The 18,825-nt window shown below is 41.7% G+C and overlaps 1 protein-coding gene across 5 annotated transcripts in view; it reads right to left on the bottom strand.

Annotated features, from left to right (window-relative positions):
* The window catches only part of Elmo1 (engulfment and cell motility 1), a 510,326-nt gene that overhangs the window by 21,981 nt on the left and 469,520 nt on the right, over positions 1-18,825 (bottom strand). For all 5 annotated transcript variants that reach the window (XM_029468425.2, XM_029468421.2, XM_029468420.2 and 2 more), the window contains 2 exons: positions 12,965-13,077; positions 2,912-3,019 (listed from right to left, as the gene is read on the bottom strand). In XM_029468425.2, the coding sequence (XP_029324285.1) occupies positions 2,912-3,019; positions 12,965-13,077 (221 nt within the window). The remainder of the gene's footprint in view (positions 1-2,911; positions 3,020-12,964; positions 13,078-18,825) is intronic.

Raw genomic sequence — 18,825 nt, forward strand, 5'->3', positions numbered from 1 at the left:
TTGAGGAAAGGAAAAGTCCCGATACAGCATTATCAACCAAGGAACCTTCAAAGATGCCACTGGGTTTGTGTTCTGTTGGCCTTTTACTGCTCGGCACACAGTCAGTCCCTTAAGAGTAGTGTGTTACTTCAGTGAGACCCCCTTGGGGAAAACTAAAATTTCATTTGCTAGTGGTTTTTGGTTGGAGATAGAATTTGGGTTAGGGACCGGGTGTGTGTCCATTTTCAGCCTTAGGACCCCATCTGGTGCAGACCCATGCAAGCCCTGTGTATACGGCCTCGGTCTGTGAGTTCATAGGTGCTTTGGCCCTGTTGTGCTTTGAAAGCCTTGTTTCCTTGGTGTCCTCTAGCCTCTGTGGCTTTCATATTCTTCCCACATTGTTGTCTGCAGGGTCCCCTGAGCCCTGAGAGAAGGGATGTGATGGAGACATCCCTTTTAGGGCTGAACATTTCAAGGTCTCTCACTCATTTTTCTAGTGGAATACCTTTTCTGCTTCTAAGAGTCCAGGCAGAATATAGAACTGGCACAGAAAGCAACTAAGTGTGTGCTGGAAGCTGTAAACTTAGTTTCCTAGGGCAGGGCAGAGCCTTCTTAGGTACACAACTTAATTTCATTTTGTAATGTAAGCATACCCCCTGCTCTGACCCCTACGCAGATAGATAGAATCTCACCAACACACAACCTCTCCCACCCCTCACACTCTTAAACTTATATAATCTCTACTTATTTCTCAAGAGATACAGTATGAGGTGGCCTTTGGAATTCTGCATCCCTGGGCTTGAAAGGCTGCAGAGGAAAGGGAGGGAACTCTTGGAGGCATCTTCAGGAGGAAGGCTGCTACCTTCTCCCAGAACCCATGTCAGTCCCTGTCCACCATGCAACCCTGTGTGGAGAAAGGAGAATCACAGCTCCAGCTGTGTTCTCCTGTGAGAACCCAGGCCAGGGCTCTCCTTGCATATCTAGGTGACTGATAGTTTTCTCTACTCTGGGGCTTTGGAGGTGAGGGGACATTGCTTGGTGGGAAATCCCAGCAACTGACCATTAGTTAATAGGGCCAGCCAACTTCTAGAACTTTCTCTAGGGCTTCTCATTTCCTAAGCATTGATTGTATTGCACCTAAAACTGGCAAAGTGCCAGCTACATGCCTATGCTCAAGTTGAGAAGTGGATTGTCTATCTGTAGGTGTGAGGATAAATTATATGCTCAGTTAAGTGAAGAGCAGATTTTCAGGGTGGAGCCAGGAGTGTAGTGATTCTTTTGCCCGGAATACTTTCTCCATCTCTTGGCCAGGTGAAGAAGGTCCTGGGAGATGATACCCTAAACAGTAGTAGTTATTTGGGGACCAGAAACTTCTAATGCTTTTCCAGATTACTGGCTATGGACATGTCCTAGCTCATGAGAGATTTTTCTTTTACCAGTTAACAGTAAGTGGAGAAAAAGGGGGACACAGGAGTGTGCTTTTCACATAGTGAACTCAATGAGCAGAAAGGACTGTCCTTTCCTTTAAGATTAAGCCTTTCTTACTGTGTGAGCGTGTGTGTGTGTGTGGTGTAGTATGGTGTGGTATGGTTTCCACGCATAGCCTTTAGTTCTGAGTTTCAGATTACTATTTCCTGCTATGGGGTGTCACGGATGCATTCTGGGAAAGCAGCTTTCCTGTGGATGGAAATGAACTGTATGACACTTCGAAGACCAGGCTGTCCCAATTTTAAACTGGAGGAAGATTAAATGTTCTAGGCTTTCTGCATGAAATGTTAGCACAGTCTGAAAGTGTCAGGAAGTTTCCCACTCAGGTTTATTTTTGCTTCCTGTGGTCCTGAGCTGTATAGCAGGCAGTCCAGATTTGACTTTCATGGGCCCTGGGGTGATGGGAGGGCAGATGTGAGACGGCAGGCGGTAGGAGGTCAAAGACACTACCTGGATATGGCTGTCTAAGCACAGCAGGATCAGTGCTACTCATAAAGGTTATTTAAGCATGTCTTGACAACTGGTCCCTGGTTGATTTCTCTGACTAGAGTGTCCTTCAAGAATATATTACTTCTGTCTCATTTTTCTTCCAAATTAATTCACCATCCTGGCATTTTTAAATGTTGCTTTAATAACTTTTAGTCTCTACACTTAGCACTGAATCTTGGAACTTGTTACCTGCTTTGGTGTTAGGTTAAAGGGGTCACATGCTACTGTCTCTTTAAAAACACGTGCTAAAGCAAAGCCCATGTAAAAGGTAAATAAATAGAAATAATACATACCTTGGAGGATTATTGGCTTCCTGGGTCATTTATCATATGTTTCCAAGGTTTTGAGTTCTCAAAAGTAGTATTTGAATCTTTCACTAACTCTATATTCTGATTATAGGGCACACTAAACCATATGTGGTAGAGGTTGCTTCATATAAGTTATAAGAAATTATTTTAGATTACTTGAAAATACAATTGATAAAATCAGGTTTATATATTAATCCCTTAAAATACCTCTATATACATACACACTATCCAAAGTATACATTTGGACTCCTACTTCACCCTTTAGGAAACGTATGTAAGCACCGCTCTGACATTTGTTCTACTCATCCCTGAGCCTCAAATCCTTCCAGGTTGTGACCTTGGTGGGAATGCACAGATTCAAGTTACAGGATGAGTCAAGTGCAAATGTGTTCATTTAAGTTAATAGATTTCTATATGGGATACTATGAATAAGAAATAACTAATGGTCAGGCAGTGGTGGCACACACCTTTAATCTCAGCACTTGGGAGGGATAGGCAGGCAGATTTCTGAGTGAGTTCTAGGACAGCCAGGGCTACACAGAGAAACCCTGACTCAAAAACAAAAAGAAAGAAAGAGAGAGAGAGAGAAGAGAAATAACTAGTGAACCAAAATCTAGGTGTCCTAACCCAGAGAAGGAGCCACTCACATTTGTCCTGCAGGGAATCGTGGGGCACTTCTCCTTGGGGGCTCTCTTCCAAGTCGCCATAATGTAAGACCTTGTGATTTGGTGAAAGCCGACAATACCAAAACTTGTCTGAGGAGAAAAACACATGTTTAAAAGGTTAATGATTCTGGTTTTCAAAAACATTGTCATGATGTTTCTTAACAGTGCTACCTAGAGGAGAAAAGTCATTCATTTGATTTTAGACCTGTGGTTCTCAACCCTCTGAATGGTGTGACCCTTTAATAGAGTTCCTCATGTTGTGATGACCCCCACCCATAAAATTCCTTTTGTTGTTACTTTGTAAGTGTAATTTTATAATGTTATGAATTGTAGTGCAAGTATTTTTGCAGACAGAGGTTTGCAAAGGGGGTTGCAAACCACAGGTTGTTGAGAACCACTGTTTTAGACCTTAAGAAATAATGGATTTTACTGTACTGGATGGTGAAGCTCCCTTCTGATTTTGGTATTTTTGCATCATGCACTGCATACATTGGTGACCAACGAGAATGTCACCAGACCCTTCTTTCTCAATGGCAAAGTGTTTTTCAAGAGGGTAGTTTATATGGGCATTCTATCAGTGCCTGTAACCACCAACAGGGCTAGTCCTTAGCCACAAAATCTTGGCAGAGTGGAGAGAGGTGAAGGAAGAATAGCTTTTGGGGCTTTGAGATGCTTCTGTGTTGATTTTCAGCCTGCTGAGACAGCTGTACACAAGGTCATACTTCAGTTAATACAAACACTTGCTAACAGTCCATATCCACAATATCTGAATAAAGTATCAAGATATTGGTAATACACTTGGAAGTAGGGATCCATCAGAAATTGCCTGAATAATTTAGGATTTAGGGAAAGAATGAAGATATACACAAGCAGCTTCCCTCCTACACCCTTCAGTATAGTGCCTGAATGGAAATGGCCAAGAATTTAAGGATATTCTTACTCTGAATTCTCACAGTTTCATCCCTTCAGCTCTCAAGGGTGATGAGAAGATGTGAGCAGGACAAAGGGAGGGAGAAAAAGGCAAATATTACTGGTGTAGACCTATACGTTTACAGATCAAGAAGATAAACCATGGCTCCAGTGTTTGTATAGCTATGAAGGCTCAATTAGATGTTGCCTCCCCCAGAAAGGCTTCTTTGAGTAACATTATGATCTGAGCTTCTCCAGAAATTATTTGCACAAATAAAACATGGGCTGACATGATTTACATATACATGTTAGCCATCTTAATGTTCCCTGCTGTGAAACCCAAAGTAAGCAAGCCAAGGTAATGCCCCCTGGTACACACAAGGCAAGCAGCTTTCCCTAGTGGATATACCACGAACAGCTGCTGATCAGACAAAAGATTCCAGGGTCCTCATCACCTTGGACAGTGTATGGACGTTGGCCACTGTGCTCATATTGGCTATGGTCCCAAAGCTTTGGTACAGTACTGGATACTGAATGTGTGCACGGTTGGTGCTGGCTAAACTGGAAAATGAAGACTTAAGGAGATTTAGTTCAAGCACACCAGGCACATGGCATCTGGGCCCTACCAGCCTCTTGGTACTTTCATGCACCTGGTTCACCCTATGGTCTTGGTCAAATCACCTCATTACTGTACCCGCAGTCCTAAATTGCTTTGAAACTACTCTGACAAAAATGCTGGCTGCCCATTACATTTTAAGAAAAGAAGATTTTCAATATAAAATTGTTTCACTGAAAAAGACCTATCTTAACCATAATTCACTTAATCAACAAAAAGCTTTAAAAATTGAAGTAAAGGCTACGTAATCAACAATGAAAATGCCCAACTTGACCCATGGAAGGAAATTGTCTGTGATTCTTGACTTCCTAGAGGATAAGAGAATTTTAGAATTGTTTGAGAATCCCTGACTGTATCTAGAACATGCCACTTAAAGGAGTCTGAACTCTGCTGAAAACTAAAACTAAATGAAACACTGAGGAGAAGGAGAGGAGGAAGAAGAAGAGGAGGAGGAGAAGGAGAGAAGGAGGAAGAGGAGGAGAGGAGGAAGAAGAGGAGCAGGAACCAGTACCCCGCAGAACTTGTGTCTCTAGCTGCATATGTAGCAGAAGATGGCCTAGTCGGCCATCACTGGGAGGAGAGGCCCTTGGTCTTGTGAAGATTATATGACCCAGTTACAGGGGAATGCCAGGGCCAGGAAGTGGGAGTGGATGGGTTGGGGAGCAGGGTGGGGGGAGGGTATAGGGGACTTTTGGGATAGCATTTAAAATGTAAATGAAGAAAATATCTAATAAAAAAAAGAAGAGGAGGAGGAGGAGAAGGAGAGGAGGAGAAAGGGGAGGAGGATGATTACGTAATGCCCATGAATTTATTTGGGCTTGCCAACTTCTCAAAAATCATTTTATATATTCAGCAATCACAGGTGATTATGGAGTGGACTTCAGAGAGAGTTAAGCAAGTTATTCCCTCACTAATTCATAGCCATTATAGTCAGTAAATGCAATATTACTGGGTTTCCACAAGAAAAATGCATTTGGGGGAACTGAGCTAGAATTTACAATAGGAATTGTGAAAATCTGAGGACATCAAGTGTTCTGAGCATCCCAGAACTGTGAGAGCCTGAGATAACAGGGCATGATGGTCCTCTCTGCACACAAAGACTTCACGGCCTATGGCCTGGTCTACATGGCCTATGATGACCACGATGTTTTGTAAGGTATGTTACCTCTGAGGAACTTTTGGGGCTAAGTGTGTTACTGATGGGTAATGGGAAGGAGGCCAGTGAAGTGTGACACTGGGATCCTCAGCTCTTCTGTTGATTAAGATCTGCCTGCTCGTTAGAGAAATACCTTCTTTGCAGGCTGGCTGTAGCCCATGATTGAGTTGTACTCTGCGAAGCCATTAAGTCCGTATGGTGCAGGGATCATTTATCCTCAGCTTGGTATGATGGGAAGAACTATGAAATCGAGCTAGTTTAAGACAATGTGGCATGAAGTTTCACAATGTATATTCGTTTGTAAACTATATTAACTTTTGTGCTGCTGCTTATGCCTAGGATAAATTTATTTATCTAAGAATATTTGCAGTCAAGAATTCCTCAGGAATAGCAAGCAATCATTAAATGAATGACAGACACGAAAGACTGACACTCGAAGACTGCCACAAAGATGTTCCGTCAATTCATGGTGGCAGTTAGAGAGAAAGACCACATAAATGATGTGTCCAGGCCTGGGAAGTAGGGACAAAGACAATCTAGGATAAGACGAGGGAATTTCTCTTGCTTACATAATGCATTCTTAATTCACAAACCACTACAGAACAGTGACTACTTATCACTTGTCAGAAAAGACCACATACTTTGCAAAGATGCATGGAAGCTTATTTAACAGAAACACAAGAGGCAACCTGCATCTCTGGCCTGTCTATCTGCTTTGTAACTAAACAGAACTTTTTCCTTGAAGAGGCTTAAATTACCTTGTGTTACAGAACCATCACCCTTCCCTGGTTTTCTTCCTATCTTTAGCTAGTTCTTCTCTTATTCTCTATCCAAGTTGCCCTTACTGTCCACTACTAGAACGGCCAAGAGCAAAAGGGACTCAGCATGACTGATGGAAGCAAAGCATTCCTCTCTTTCTCAGCAATTACGAAGTTTTGGATGGATTACAAAACAATGAAGCAGGGGCTGAAGAGACAAAAAACATGTCTTGATTTGTGATCAAGTGGGAGGATGCTAAGGTAGCATTTTCTTTGGCATGGAAGCTGTAGCCCTTAGGGTGAGAGCCATCATGGCATTGTTTAATTCTGTCTCAAAGCTACGGCTGCCATAGAGGAGCATGAAGCTGCCCGTGCCCACAAGCACCGCCCACCGACACATCAGTGTCAGGGACACCGACACAGTGGCAGAGACATCAGTGTCAGTCAACAGCAGCAGCTTGATTGGTAGTTTGCTTTTGTGGGAAAAATGTGCATTTTCCTTTTAAGACTCAGCATGATGCTATGAGCTCCTCAGTCCCTTTGGGCAACACAAGAGTGGATCTCGTCATTAAAAGCAATTAGCAAGAAGCAATGAGAACATTATCAAAGATTGTTTACTAGCATCTATGGAGGATGTGAGAGCTAATGTGGAGGCCTTGCAGTCAATTACAAACTAGAATGTATTAACAGTTGTCTTTCCTTCTCCAAACTAAAAAATATGGAGACAATTTTGTGCTTCAATCTTTTCTTTTGCTCTTATTCCTTTTGTCTTTCAGTCCCTCCCCTGTTTTTCCTTTTCTTTGTCATTGATCTCCCCTTGTCTTCCTCCCTCCATGCACCCTACCCATGTTAAGGATCAGAGGGTTTAAAAGCCCTGATTTTCATTTCTTTTCTATACTGCACTAACTCTAACCAGAAGCAACCTGGGGTTGGGTGGTAGGGCTTTACTTGGCTTACATTTCCAAGTCACAATCTGTCATTGCGGAGAGTTGACAGCCTGGCAGAACTCATGGAGGAACTGCTTTCTGGCTTGTTCACAGGTTCATACTTAAGTTACTGTCCTGAGATGGCCTAAGACTGCCTTCCTGCCTGGGGATGGTGCTGCCCACAGTGGGCTGAGCTCTCTTGCCTCAGTCATCAGGACAATCACCACAGATATCACAGACATGTCCACAGGCCGGTTTGATCTAGGTGATTCTCCAAGTGAAGCTTTACTCTTAAGTGTCTCTAGGCTATGTCAAGCTGACAGTGAATGCTAACCAGCAGAGCCCATAAACCCGGGGAAAGGTCCAATTAAAGCAACCTTTGATGCCATGTGGATTACTAAAAGCTAAAAGGCAGAGAAGTGAATTTTTTGTAACATTGTCCAACAGAACTTTCTACAATAATGAAAATTATCTGCATCTCTTTTATCAAATAAGAAAATAAATTTAAAAATTTCCCTCATTATACTATCTTAGCCGCAGGTAAGCATGCCTTTTGGTCTTTAGAAGACCAGAATATTGAGTAATAACTACTACCATTGGTGTGACATGCTGGATATTCAATAGACATAAGAATTGAGTCTGTTCAATTCTGCTTTGGAAGCAGGGGACTTACTAGAGTTAGGTGCAGAGCCACATTTGGTAGCATGCCCCGAGAACCTCTTGTCACAGACATGGGGAAGCATTTCCTAACCTATGTTGTTAGAGCATTTCCATTAGGATGTTCCATTTTGCTAGGATTCCTAAACTATATCAAATCACCATTGTGTTCAGAAGGTCCACATCTTGCCTAAGACTCAACCTTTCCAAGTCAGAACAGGTCTAGTCCGTGCCTCAAAAGAGAAATGCCACTTTCCCAGTGATGAGACCCACACATTTCTCTGTTGGCTCATGGAGGGGAATGGCACCTGCGGTTGGCAGGTAAGTCCATTCTACCTTCCAAATACTTCTCGATTCACTGAATGTTTTTCAAAACCAGAGACTTGTGTCATGATCCTGAATTCTGCCTCTTGGAGGCATTGTGTCCTCTCCTAGCTCATGACTCCAGAACTCTCACACACTCAGGAAGATGATTGGTCGTAATAGATAGCGGAGTAAATACATAGACCTTGATTATACACCTGATTCTGATACTCAGCTTTAGCCCTTAGCAAAATTATTGCCTGAGAGACTGCTGTTCTTCACTTGCAAAGTGATAGTTTAACTGCATGGGTAAAACATACATGATGTGTCCACCCTGCATCCTTCACAGAACTGGCTATGAGCACACGCTTATTCCAATCTGAGAACATGTTCCTTTAACCCCACTGTCTACCCTTCCACATTTCTGAAATGGTTGTTACCTGTTATTTTGACCTATTGAATGATTTTTCCAAAATTCAACTGTTTTTCCTTCATTTGGAAATGCACACGTATTTATACCTACCTTTTTGTTAAAATGAGCTGATTAGGTTTCATGAAACACCGAAAGAGGAATGTAATTAAAACAGAGGAAAGAAGCAGCTTGCTGCCTAGAAGGGTTGATAAAGATGCTGCGCCTGAATGGTCCATTTGGCTCCAGGTTTCTGACTAAATTATGAGAGGTATGTGAGTTACAAAGGCCTTGGTGGCTGAAGTGGGAAGACAAGCTTAACTCAGTGCAGAATTCTGAGATAACTCAGTCATGTTGGCACTTAAAGACAGGAAGCTACCAGGCATCTTTCGTGAGAAGCAAGCTATATGGTATCATTTTTTGAAATGATTCTCTGGTATCTAGCCCAAGGGTTATCAAGACCATTCAATGCAAGTGATTCAGAGAAACCTGAATTTCTAAAATGCAGAAAGCAGAGGGAAATGTTGGAGACTACACTCTCATGAAGCAATAATGGCTGTACCACAGACAACTTCTAGGTGTTTATCTTTGCTCTCCCCTCCAGGAATACATGGACAGAGAAGAATGGCAAGCCTTACATTGTGTCAGCACAAAGAGAAAAGCAGGCCTTAGATATCCAATAGCCGTCTGCTTCTTATGTTTAAAAATTATATGCCCAGAATGTGCAACCTACAATAATTCTGAGTAGTTTTGATTGCTTGATAAGCATCATATTAAATGCTAAAGAGATTTTACTTAACCCTTGCGACTACTCAATGGATGTAGGAAGTAATATCATCTTTATATGACAGGAGAGGAAAAGAGTCCAGTTCGGTCAAGGAGTAGATTGCCAACAGCTGCCCAGACTGGAATGCAGAGACTGGGACTTAAACCACATTAATATGTATCACATGACTGTCATCTCCCAGGTATGAATATGGCCAGATATTCCAGAAGACCAGACTTGTTTGCATCAGATTGTTCAAGTATCAGAGTTATGGATGAGATAGGATGATAGGCAAATTCCAACTGCATTCTGACAAAATGTAGCTAAGGAAAAGATGTTTTGCAAACTCCTCCACTTCCAGTTCTGTGGGATGGGGACCTTTCAGTTTTCCCTGTGAGCTTAATTACTGAATCTGCTCATCCATGTCCTCCTCCCTGTTAGACAAGTTGGACGGGACAAAGGATGTGGCCATGGCTCCTATGCAGGGAGTAACAGATCTAATCTATGACAAAGTCTCCTTGAACATGTATGTACTTGAAGGAGTGGAAATCAATTTTACAGCCCAGCTGACTTGGCTGTGCAAAATCTAAATGCAGTGTTCTGATGGAGCAATGGAAAAGCCCGTGCATCACAAGCAGAAAGCTGATAATCAGACTTGTATTGCTCTGCCCAGGTGTTTGCTAATTCATCAGCTAGATACTAACACCTTTATTCATTAGAAATTTAATCAACCTGGCGTGGCGTGGTGGTGCACGCCTTTAATCCCAGCACTTGGGAGGCAGAGGCAGGCAGATTTCTGAGTTTGAGGCCAGCCTGGTCTACAAAGTGAGTTCCAGGACAGCCAAGGCTATACAGAAAAACCCTGTCTCTTAAAAAAAAAAAAAAAAAAAAAAGAAAGAAAGAAAGTTGATCAACAATGAAGGATAAATATTCTTTAAAATAAAAATCTGCAATTATCTTATAGTGGAAGGAAGTTCTTGTAGTCTATCCATTTCAGCCAGAAAGGAATATCAAATAGGATACTGGTCTGAAAGGTTCAGTGTAACTCCAAGCACTGGGATTCAACTGGCATCAGTGACTGCTTTTAGTGTTTCTATATGCTTTTCCCATTCCAAATACTTCTGGGTCTTTTGCTCAATGTCAAGTACAAGAAGAAAATGTTTTAAGTTACACTCATGGGCCTATAGATTCTGGATATTGATCTGCTCAGAGACAAGAAGGAGATGAGGGCATACAGCTAACTTGCTAATAGATCTCAGAGATGAGAGTGCTGCTAGACTCCCACATTGTAGGGTTCGCAGACCTCAGATGTCTTGCCTGAAGACACTAATGGGGCTAGCTGTAGGGCTGAGAAAGCCAAGACAAAGTCTTTTCACTTTCAGACCTGTTTTGTTGTTCTTCTTGTTGTTTTGTTTTGTTCTGTTTTTACACAATCTTCCACAAGAACAGTGATTCTTTTTAGCTTGACTCCTAGGGCTACATTGCAAAAGTCTTAGGAAACAGATATTGATACTGACTGCAAACTGCTCAAGTCCATATAGTTGCACAAGGACAGCCAATGCTTAGCACTAGAGTATAATGTCTTCTTAGAGCATCGTTTGCTTGGACATGAAGACCAGCACAAGGAATGTAAAGAGAAAGAAGGGAGTGACCTCATTGTTCAGGGCTAAGTTTAGGAGATGAATTCTCTTCTCCATTCCTTTTATAATGCAAGCCTTTCTCAGGTTCAACTCAGCCTTTCGATATTCTGTGTCCCCCCTCCCTGCCATCTCACCAATCCTTTTCCTAGGCTTAGTGTAAATCCTAAGGCTCCTCATCCTTTTCAAATAACCCACCCTTACTCTAGGAAGTTCTGGCTGGCTTTTGAAGTCCTTCAGTGTGATTTTCAATGGTAGCATCGACATATTTCAATTACTGAACACTCAGCCCAGAGCAGTTAACGTAAACAGGCAGGGAGATGGGCACAAACACAAATTGATTACTGTCATTAGTGGGTGAGCTTTGTGTCTGAGCAGAGCGTCTATTGGGTTTTAGAACTACCTGCCAGAGTTGCTCCCAGCTCATCAATAATACTGGTTCTAAGCATAGTTGTTGATGCTTCTGCTTATGACTGGCTCTTTCTCAGTTTCCTCACCTCTTCTCAAATCTTAGTTCTGTCTCCCCGCTGTTTTCTTCTAGGACAGTATGGTATTAATGCTTTGTACAGTCAGAAGCACATAAAGACAGCAAGAAAACAATCAAGGCAGAGGAACAGTCGGGGATGCTTCCCACCTAATGTGTTTGGTCTACTGCTGTCTTTTTTGATTTGACATTTTGAGGTCAGAAATCAGAGACAGATCAGAAATCTGTCTTGGAAGATTCTGGAAATAGATTCTTAAATCACCTTACTTATACCCCGCAAAAATAATGCTGACCTGAAACAGCATCAGTGTGAGAGATTTGAGAATATGAACCATCCATGCTGCAAGTGCCAAGACCCACCCAGACAGTGCTGGCCAATTTCCTGATGGTGCAAGGGAGTCACAAAAAGAAGGATATGGTGTCAGTGGCTCAGCATCATCTGGTAACATCTGGCTCAATGGGTAAAAAGCATTCACTGTGGAAGTCTATTGACACAAGTTTAATTTTGTGAACTTACAGTGAAAGAAAAGACTCACAAAAGTTGGCCTCAGGCCTCCGTTTGTGCACAATGGCATGCATACACCTTTACCCACACATGAGTGATATAGACACAGATATAATAAGGATAAATAAAATAGATATTTAAAAAGCAAAAACGAGAAGAAAGGTCTTGTAGCTTTAGAGGGCAATTCCTTGCTTTCCCAGAACTTTACAAGTTACTCAACTCTCAGGACCTCTGTTTTGATATGTACAAATGTGCACAATTATAATAAGTACTTCATAGGGCTATTCTGAAGATGGATTTCATTAATCCAATTGTGTATTATTCAATTATGGTGATACATTCCAAGAAATGCATCTTTAGGTGATTCCATCATGTGACTGTTGTGAAGTACATTTATACACAAACCAAGGTGGTACCAAGTTCCTAGTGGCCACCATTGGATGTGTGGTCCCCTGTTGACTGACACATGATTGATGACTGTGTGTAAACATATTGAGAGAATAGCCTTGCACAGGGTTCAATAATAGCATGTATTAGCAGTTGTTGGCACCACCATGAGTAGCCTTGTGTGACTAAATGCCAAAGAACAGCCCTTTAGCTCCATGGATCTTTTGGTCATTTGTATTTTGGTTCTCCCTACACATAAAACAAGAACTGACCTATACTGCCATTCTTTTATCAAGCACAATGCTGTCCTTGAATGACACTATGTTCTTTTTTTTTTTTTTTTTTTTTTTTTTTTTTGGTTTTTCGAGACAGGGTTTTTCTGTATAGCCCTGGCTGTCCTGGAACTCACTTTGTAGACCAGGCTGGCCTCGAACTCAGAAATCCGCCTGCCTATGTTCTTGTGAGTACTAAGAAGCAAGCTACTGTTGTCCCTGCCGGTGTATGGAATTCCCTAAACCATACCTTGTCTCCGACGAGCATTGAGTTTCCTAAAGCAGGTCCCTTCCACAAGGCGGTTCAGGCGCTGCTGTTTAATCAGCTCTAAGATTTCTGGCTGGATCTTCTCCTTTAGTTCCCTATTGGAGAATAAACACATTGTATTACACAGTGCACCCTGATAAACAGCCCACTGTGAGCTGATGGGCAGGGAGCATAAGCTGCCTTCTGTCATCAACACCTCAGGACCGTCTCAGCAGTGCTTTAGAGAATCATTTAGAGATTTTTCTAAGTGGTGTTTGGAAAATCTAGGCCTGGGTTTCCTGTTTTAATAACAGTATTGGGTTTCTGACATTTACAGACTATCCACAAAAGTACCAGCCACTTTTGTGACTTTTCCCCAGAACAAAGCCTTCTGAGAAAGTCCTTATTTACACAGTCATAGATGCGTCTTAGGCAAAAGTCCAAGAAATAGATTCCTGAGTGCTTAGTTTTGTAGCAAAAACAAAACAAACAATCGAAAACCAAACCAATACAGAAAATCTCTACATTAGTTTTGTGGCTGACCAAACAGGAATGTCGGGTGACCATGCAATTGCTAGATCCCATCACTAACGGTACCTTGAGCAAGGACCCCTTTTTGCTTTCCATTCAGTCTCTCACAAATGAGAACCATAACACTGTCCCAGATTCTAGCCCACAGAGATTGAGATAATGATGGGATAAATTAAAATTATTTCTAACTTGTCTCAGGCTAATAGGATGTAATTTAGTTTTAGATGAACTACACTGTGAAGCTTCTGTGACAGAGTGCAGTGGTTTCTGAAACCTTTAAGGGATTTGTATGATACAAAGCTTGATGAGCGTCCTGGCATTCGAGGCTAGGAAAGTCAGCAGTATTCTGATCAAAGCTGTACAGGGAGCCGCAGAGCTCAGTCCCCAGAGATGTGTTAAAAGTATTGCCTATAACATGGATCCAGACATCAGAAAACCAGGGTCCAGTCTAGGCCGTGTCTATGACTAGTGTTTCACACAGCTCATTTGAGTCTCAGTTTCTTAACTGTGAACAAAGACTAGAATCGTTCTTGAGAAAATGCTATGACTCCCAAAGGGGACAGTGTTAGCACTAAGTCTTTATAAACACTGGACAGTAATAGACACAGTGCTGAATATACCTCAGTGATCACCTCCCTTTTGTTTAGCTAAACACTCTAAATGACCATTATGACAGGTACTCAAGGCTCATGTATTCATCAGATTTGATCTTGAGTCTGTAGGCAGGACATCTGTTTCCACCTATTCTTGATTTGTGGGTGGGGTAGACACTTGTGCTCAGCGAGTACTCATGAGACTGGAAGTACATTGTGTAATTTTACCTCCTTTAATTTCACTTCTCCCAGGAATCTGGAAGATGAGTATTTAATATTACCATTTCTATCCTACAGATGTGGCAACCCCTCATGAAGGCCAAGGGTAGAACAGAGTACAGACTCCAGTTTTTCTTGTGATAATATGAACAAAAGAGAAAGGTGAGCAGGGCAGGAGAGATGCCTTGGCAGCTGTGAACACTTGTTGCTTTTTTAGAAAAACCAGGTTTGGTTCCTAGCACCCACCTGGCTCACAACTGTCTGTAACTCCAGTTCCAGGGGATCTGGTGCCCTCTTCTGGCCACTGTGGGCAGCAGGCATGTATATGCCTGTACACACATGCATGCAGGCAAAAGACTTATATGCATAAAATAAGTAAAGAGTTTGTTTTTGAAAAAGTAATATAAGAAGAACTAATATGGTAGTTAAACTTAATTTTCAACTTAACAAATCCTGGTAGATAGGTTTCTGGGTATAGTGGTAAGAGATTATCATGGTTGTGTTAATTGAGGTAAGAAGAGCTGCTAACTATGGGTGGTATCACTCCCTGGACTGTATTAAAAAACAAAAACAAAAACAGCGAGCCATGTACAAGCATTCTTCATATTCTGCAAAGCTCCCACTGCTGTAACTTCTCTAGCATGCTGTACACTAACCTTCAACCATAAGCCAACATAAAGACTTTGTCCCTTTAACTAGCTTTTGCCAGGATATTTTGTCACAGCCATGGGAAAGTCAATATGACAACTAGTACACATTTGGGAGCTCAAATGCCCTTGAAATCCTGTGTGGTATGGAAGCGCCTTACTAATGACAGAGCTGGAGCATTTGCGAAGCTTTCTGTCCACAGGCCGCGGAGGGCCTCTGGTCAGGCCTCCAGGTCACATTTATAACTATTGATTATGAGTGCTCATCTTTTATAAAATACACTAAGCAAATCACAGCTTTAATGAACCCTGTGTGGAATGGAGACGTTGAGGACTGCATAGGCAGCTGTTCATGGTGATAAATCACGGCTACAGTCTTCTAAGTCTGGGTAACTGGGCAAAGAAGAAAAGGCATCCACTGGGGATGGAGAGAGCACAGGAGAAAAGAGTTTGGAACACATCAATTTTGAGGATAGCTGTCGTTAAGGTATTAAAATGTAGAGATGAAAAATAGGAAACTCCAAGAGATTTTAATGATGTCTCATGTTTTAAATAAAACTTGGATATATTTATCATTACACATGCCTTTACCATATCCAGTAGATGTACTGAAAGAAGAACTAAATCTATATCTCTCAAGGGAACTTTTAAAAAAGTCAGTTTTCTTTCTTCCTTCCTTCCTTCCTTCCTTCCTTCCTTCCTTCCTTCCTTAAATGAAGCTCTAAAACAACTGGGCAAAGGGAAATAAGAAAGCCTTAAAAATATGTTTTTAACTTCTTCAATTTTCTTGCCAATAGACTCAGTAGCCATATATTCACCCAAAGCCCAGATGACTCTTAACAATGTGCTTCTGTGACTGAGATATGACCTCTTAGGCATGCCACATAAGAAAACACTGGGCTATAGCCCCCTCTGAAATGTTTAGCTTGTTGTCATTGGGTTTGGGGTGATGGGCTCTATGCTGACTTATAAATGAAAGAAGAGCGAGATTAAAGCAGGTAGATTAGACAGCAGTTCAGTCTAGAACCTTCTCTAGAATACAATTCTAATCTAAGCTCAGCAAGGCCAGTGCAGTACTTGGAAGACAGACAACACCACTAGACTGAGGTTAACTCCTAGCTTTCTGTCTACCCAGCTGAGATACTACTGGTCATCTAGAACATGGTTTGGTAAATATTTCTAAAAAGCATCAGATAGTAAATGTTTTAGGCGTCATAGGTTTTTAGGTTAGTAGAAAAATGAAAGAATATGGCTGAATTTTAGTCAAACTCATGTACAGAAAGTGACAGTGTGTAGACTTGGCCCAAGAACTATGATTCGAGGACCCCTGATGGAGAAGGGCACTTCAGAAGCACTGGGCTGAGTGAGGATGGCAGTTTCCTAGAAACTGATCTTTTCCTGTCTCAGTTGTAGAGAGCTTCAGGGCCCAGTCCCAGTCTGTTTCTTAACTAGACAGACCCATGGGTTTAAGTACCAATTTTATTATGACAGCCCTCAAATTTGTATTTCTAACCTAGACCCATCTGCTGACCTCCAAACTCATCCGCCTGACCACTGGCTCGGATGCTCCATAGCCTGGAATGTTCAGAGGTGAACTCCTGGTGCCTTGCTGACACTATCCATCCCGGATGCTGCCTTTCGGTGGTTTAGGCCCAGACCTAGAGCCCATCTTTGATTCTTCTCTTTCTACAACTACATTAAAATCTACCAGGAAATACCATTTCCCTTTTCTTCAAAATATAACTAACACAGAGTAAAACCTAATCTTATGATCTCTTGCTTAAATTATTATTACAGCTCCCTCACTGCCCTTCTTGCCTTTAAATGGGCCTCCTCACAGTGTTTCCAATGCAGAATTCCATGGTTGGTGTCCACTAAAAACCCCAAATGGTTCCAGCAAAGTCCTAACCACTATGGTTCTAGATGCCTCCCTAGAATCACTTCCTATCGCCATTGTACTCACTCCCTCAGGTCCTGCCACATTATCTCATGGTTCACTGAAAATCTAGGTATGCTCTGACCTCTGGATACATGCACAAGTAATTATTTCACCCCAATACAAATTTGTATGCTCCCTTGAATCCCTAATATATATCTTCATTCAAATGTTATCATTACAATTAAAGAGATATTTTACCACCTTTATAATTATATTTTACTCTTCTTATCTTGCCCCATGTAGACTTTCAATCTATATAGCCATTCTATCACGACGTAACTTGCTATTCTTTTACATATATTACACATGTATATTATCTATTATTCCCTCTAAAATTTAATACCACAAGGTGTCTATATTGTATACGTTCTATTCATTGTTGAACCATAAACAAACAAACAAACACACAAACAACTACAACAAAACGATGTCCAGCATGTTTCAGGCCTTGATAAATATTTGTTAGATGTTTGAACGCTGAACATGGTATACCTATATAAACTGACCTACTAGAAAAGGCTTTGAGTGAAACATTAGGCTGGTTAGCTGGTCTTTAGGAAAGGTGCAGTTTGTGTGTCTGTGTGTCTGTGTGTATGTATATATCAGCCTTATTTCTAGTTCTTTTTTTCTGATTCATTTCTGTTGTATATTTTTAGCCATTGTGAGAAATATACAAATGCACTCAGGTTTAGGTTTTCTATTTATGTACACTACTAACATCACAATTTGCTAAGTTCTGTGTTTTGTAATAAGAGTGATCATTCACTCAGTGCATAGCATAAACTGAGCATGTGCTGGTCGATTTTCACATACATATGAAATCCTTTTCATTTACACGTGAAATTCACGTAGTCATGTGAATCCTTGTAGCAGCCTAACAAAAGGATGGTGTTCATTGCTTGGAGAGGGAAAAGGCAGGCTTAGAATGGACTGAGCAACTTCCCAATGTGACACAGCTGACAACGGCTTCACTGAGAACCGAGCTGGTGTCTGAGCTCCAGGTTTCAGCACATTTTACTTGCCTGTTTTACTGCTCTGTCCTTGTCTCCTCTCTTCTAACTCAGTCCTACATGACCTATTTCTGGAGTGTTTAAGCTCTTTATATTTATTAGCCTGTACCAATAATGAGAATAGATTTATCTTCTCTGTTAAGCGGCAAACAAAAACGTAGCTACTCTTGGAAATCATTCATCAGGAACCAGGAAATAATCCAGGCTGCTTCTTCAGCCCTAGCTCTTCACCAAACATTTGTTTGTGTAGAGTTTCCTTTTCCCTTCTTGGGATACATGACCGCTTTTTATCAAGGCAAGGTTGATGAGGTTTTCATGGAGCTGAGGTTTGGTAGTGTGTTATGTGTGATGCTCAGGCAGCCAAGGGCAGGACAGAATGCAATGGAGGAGATGCTAGAGAGCCAGTGAAGAGCAGTGGCCTGGTGCCCATGTTCTAGCCAGGCTGCTGCCCCTGTTTGCAAACTTAGGGCTTGAACTAGACAGGCTTACCAGCTTTGGTACCCTAAACACTGAGCTTACATGGAATCAGTTCCTGTGATCTTTGTGGAAATTTAGATGTGCTTCCTATAACACCTAGCAGTCTGCGATCAAACCCACCATTCCCCCAACTTGTGAAGCCTGGATACTGAGGCACCTTAGTGCTTATCAGCACGCTGGGCTGAGCTTACCATGGAGGGATTGCCCAATATGTATTTGTTAAAATGATTAAAGAAAGAAAGAAAATAAACACGCACAGCGATCCTCCTCGTTCTCTGGGGTGACTTTGTCTATCTTGAGTCATGTTAACTCATTTAAAGTTGACTTACATTTCATCCAACCCCACGATAAGTTCCCCATCTAGCAGATCATAGCAATAAGCCAAACAGATCCCCCTCACAGACAAACTGTATCCTGATTCCTACCTGCTGCTAGCAGAGGCTATAGC

This window comes from Mus caroli, unplaced genomic scaffold (genome assembly GCF_978045245.1).
Source record: "Mus caroli unplaced genomic scaffold, Mus_caroli_1 scaffold_15, whole genome shotgun sequence".
Classification (NCBI taxonomy): domain Eukaryota; kingdom Metazoa; phylum Chordata; class Mammalia; order Rodentia; family Muridae; genus Mus; species Mus caroli.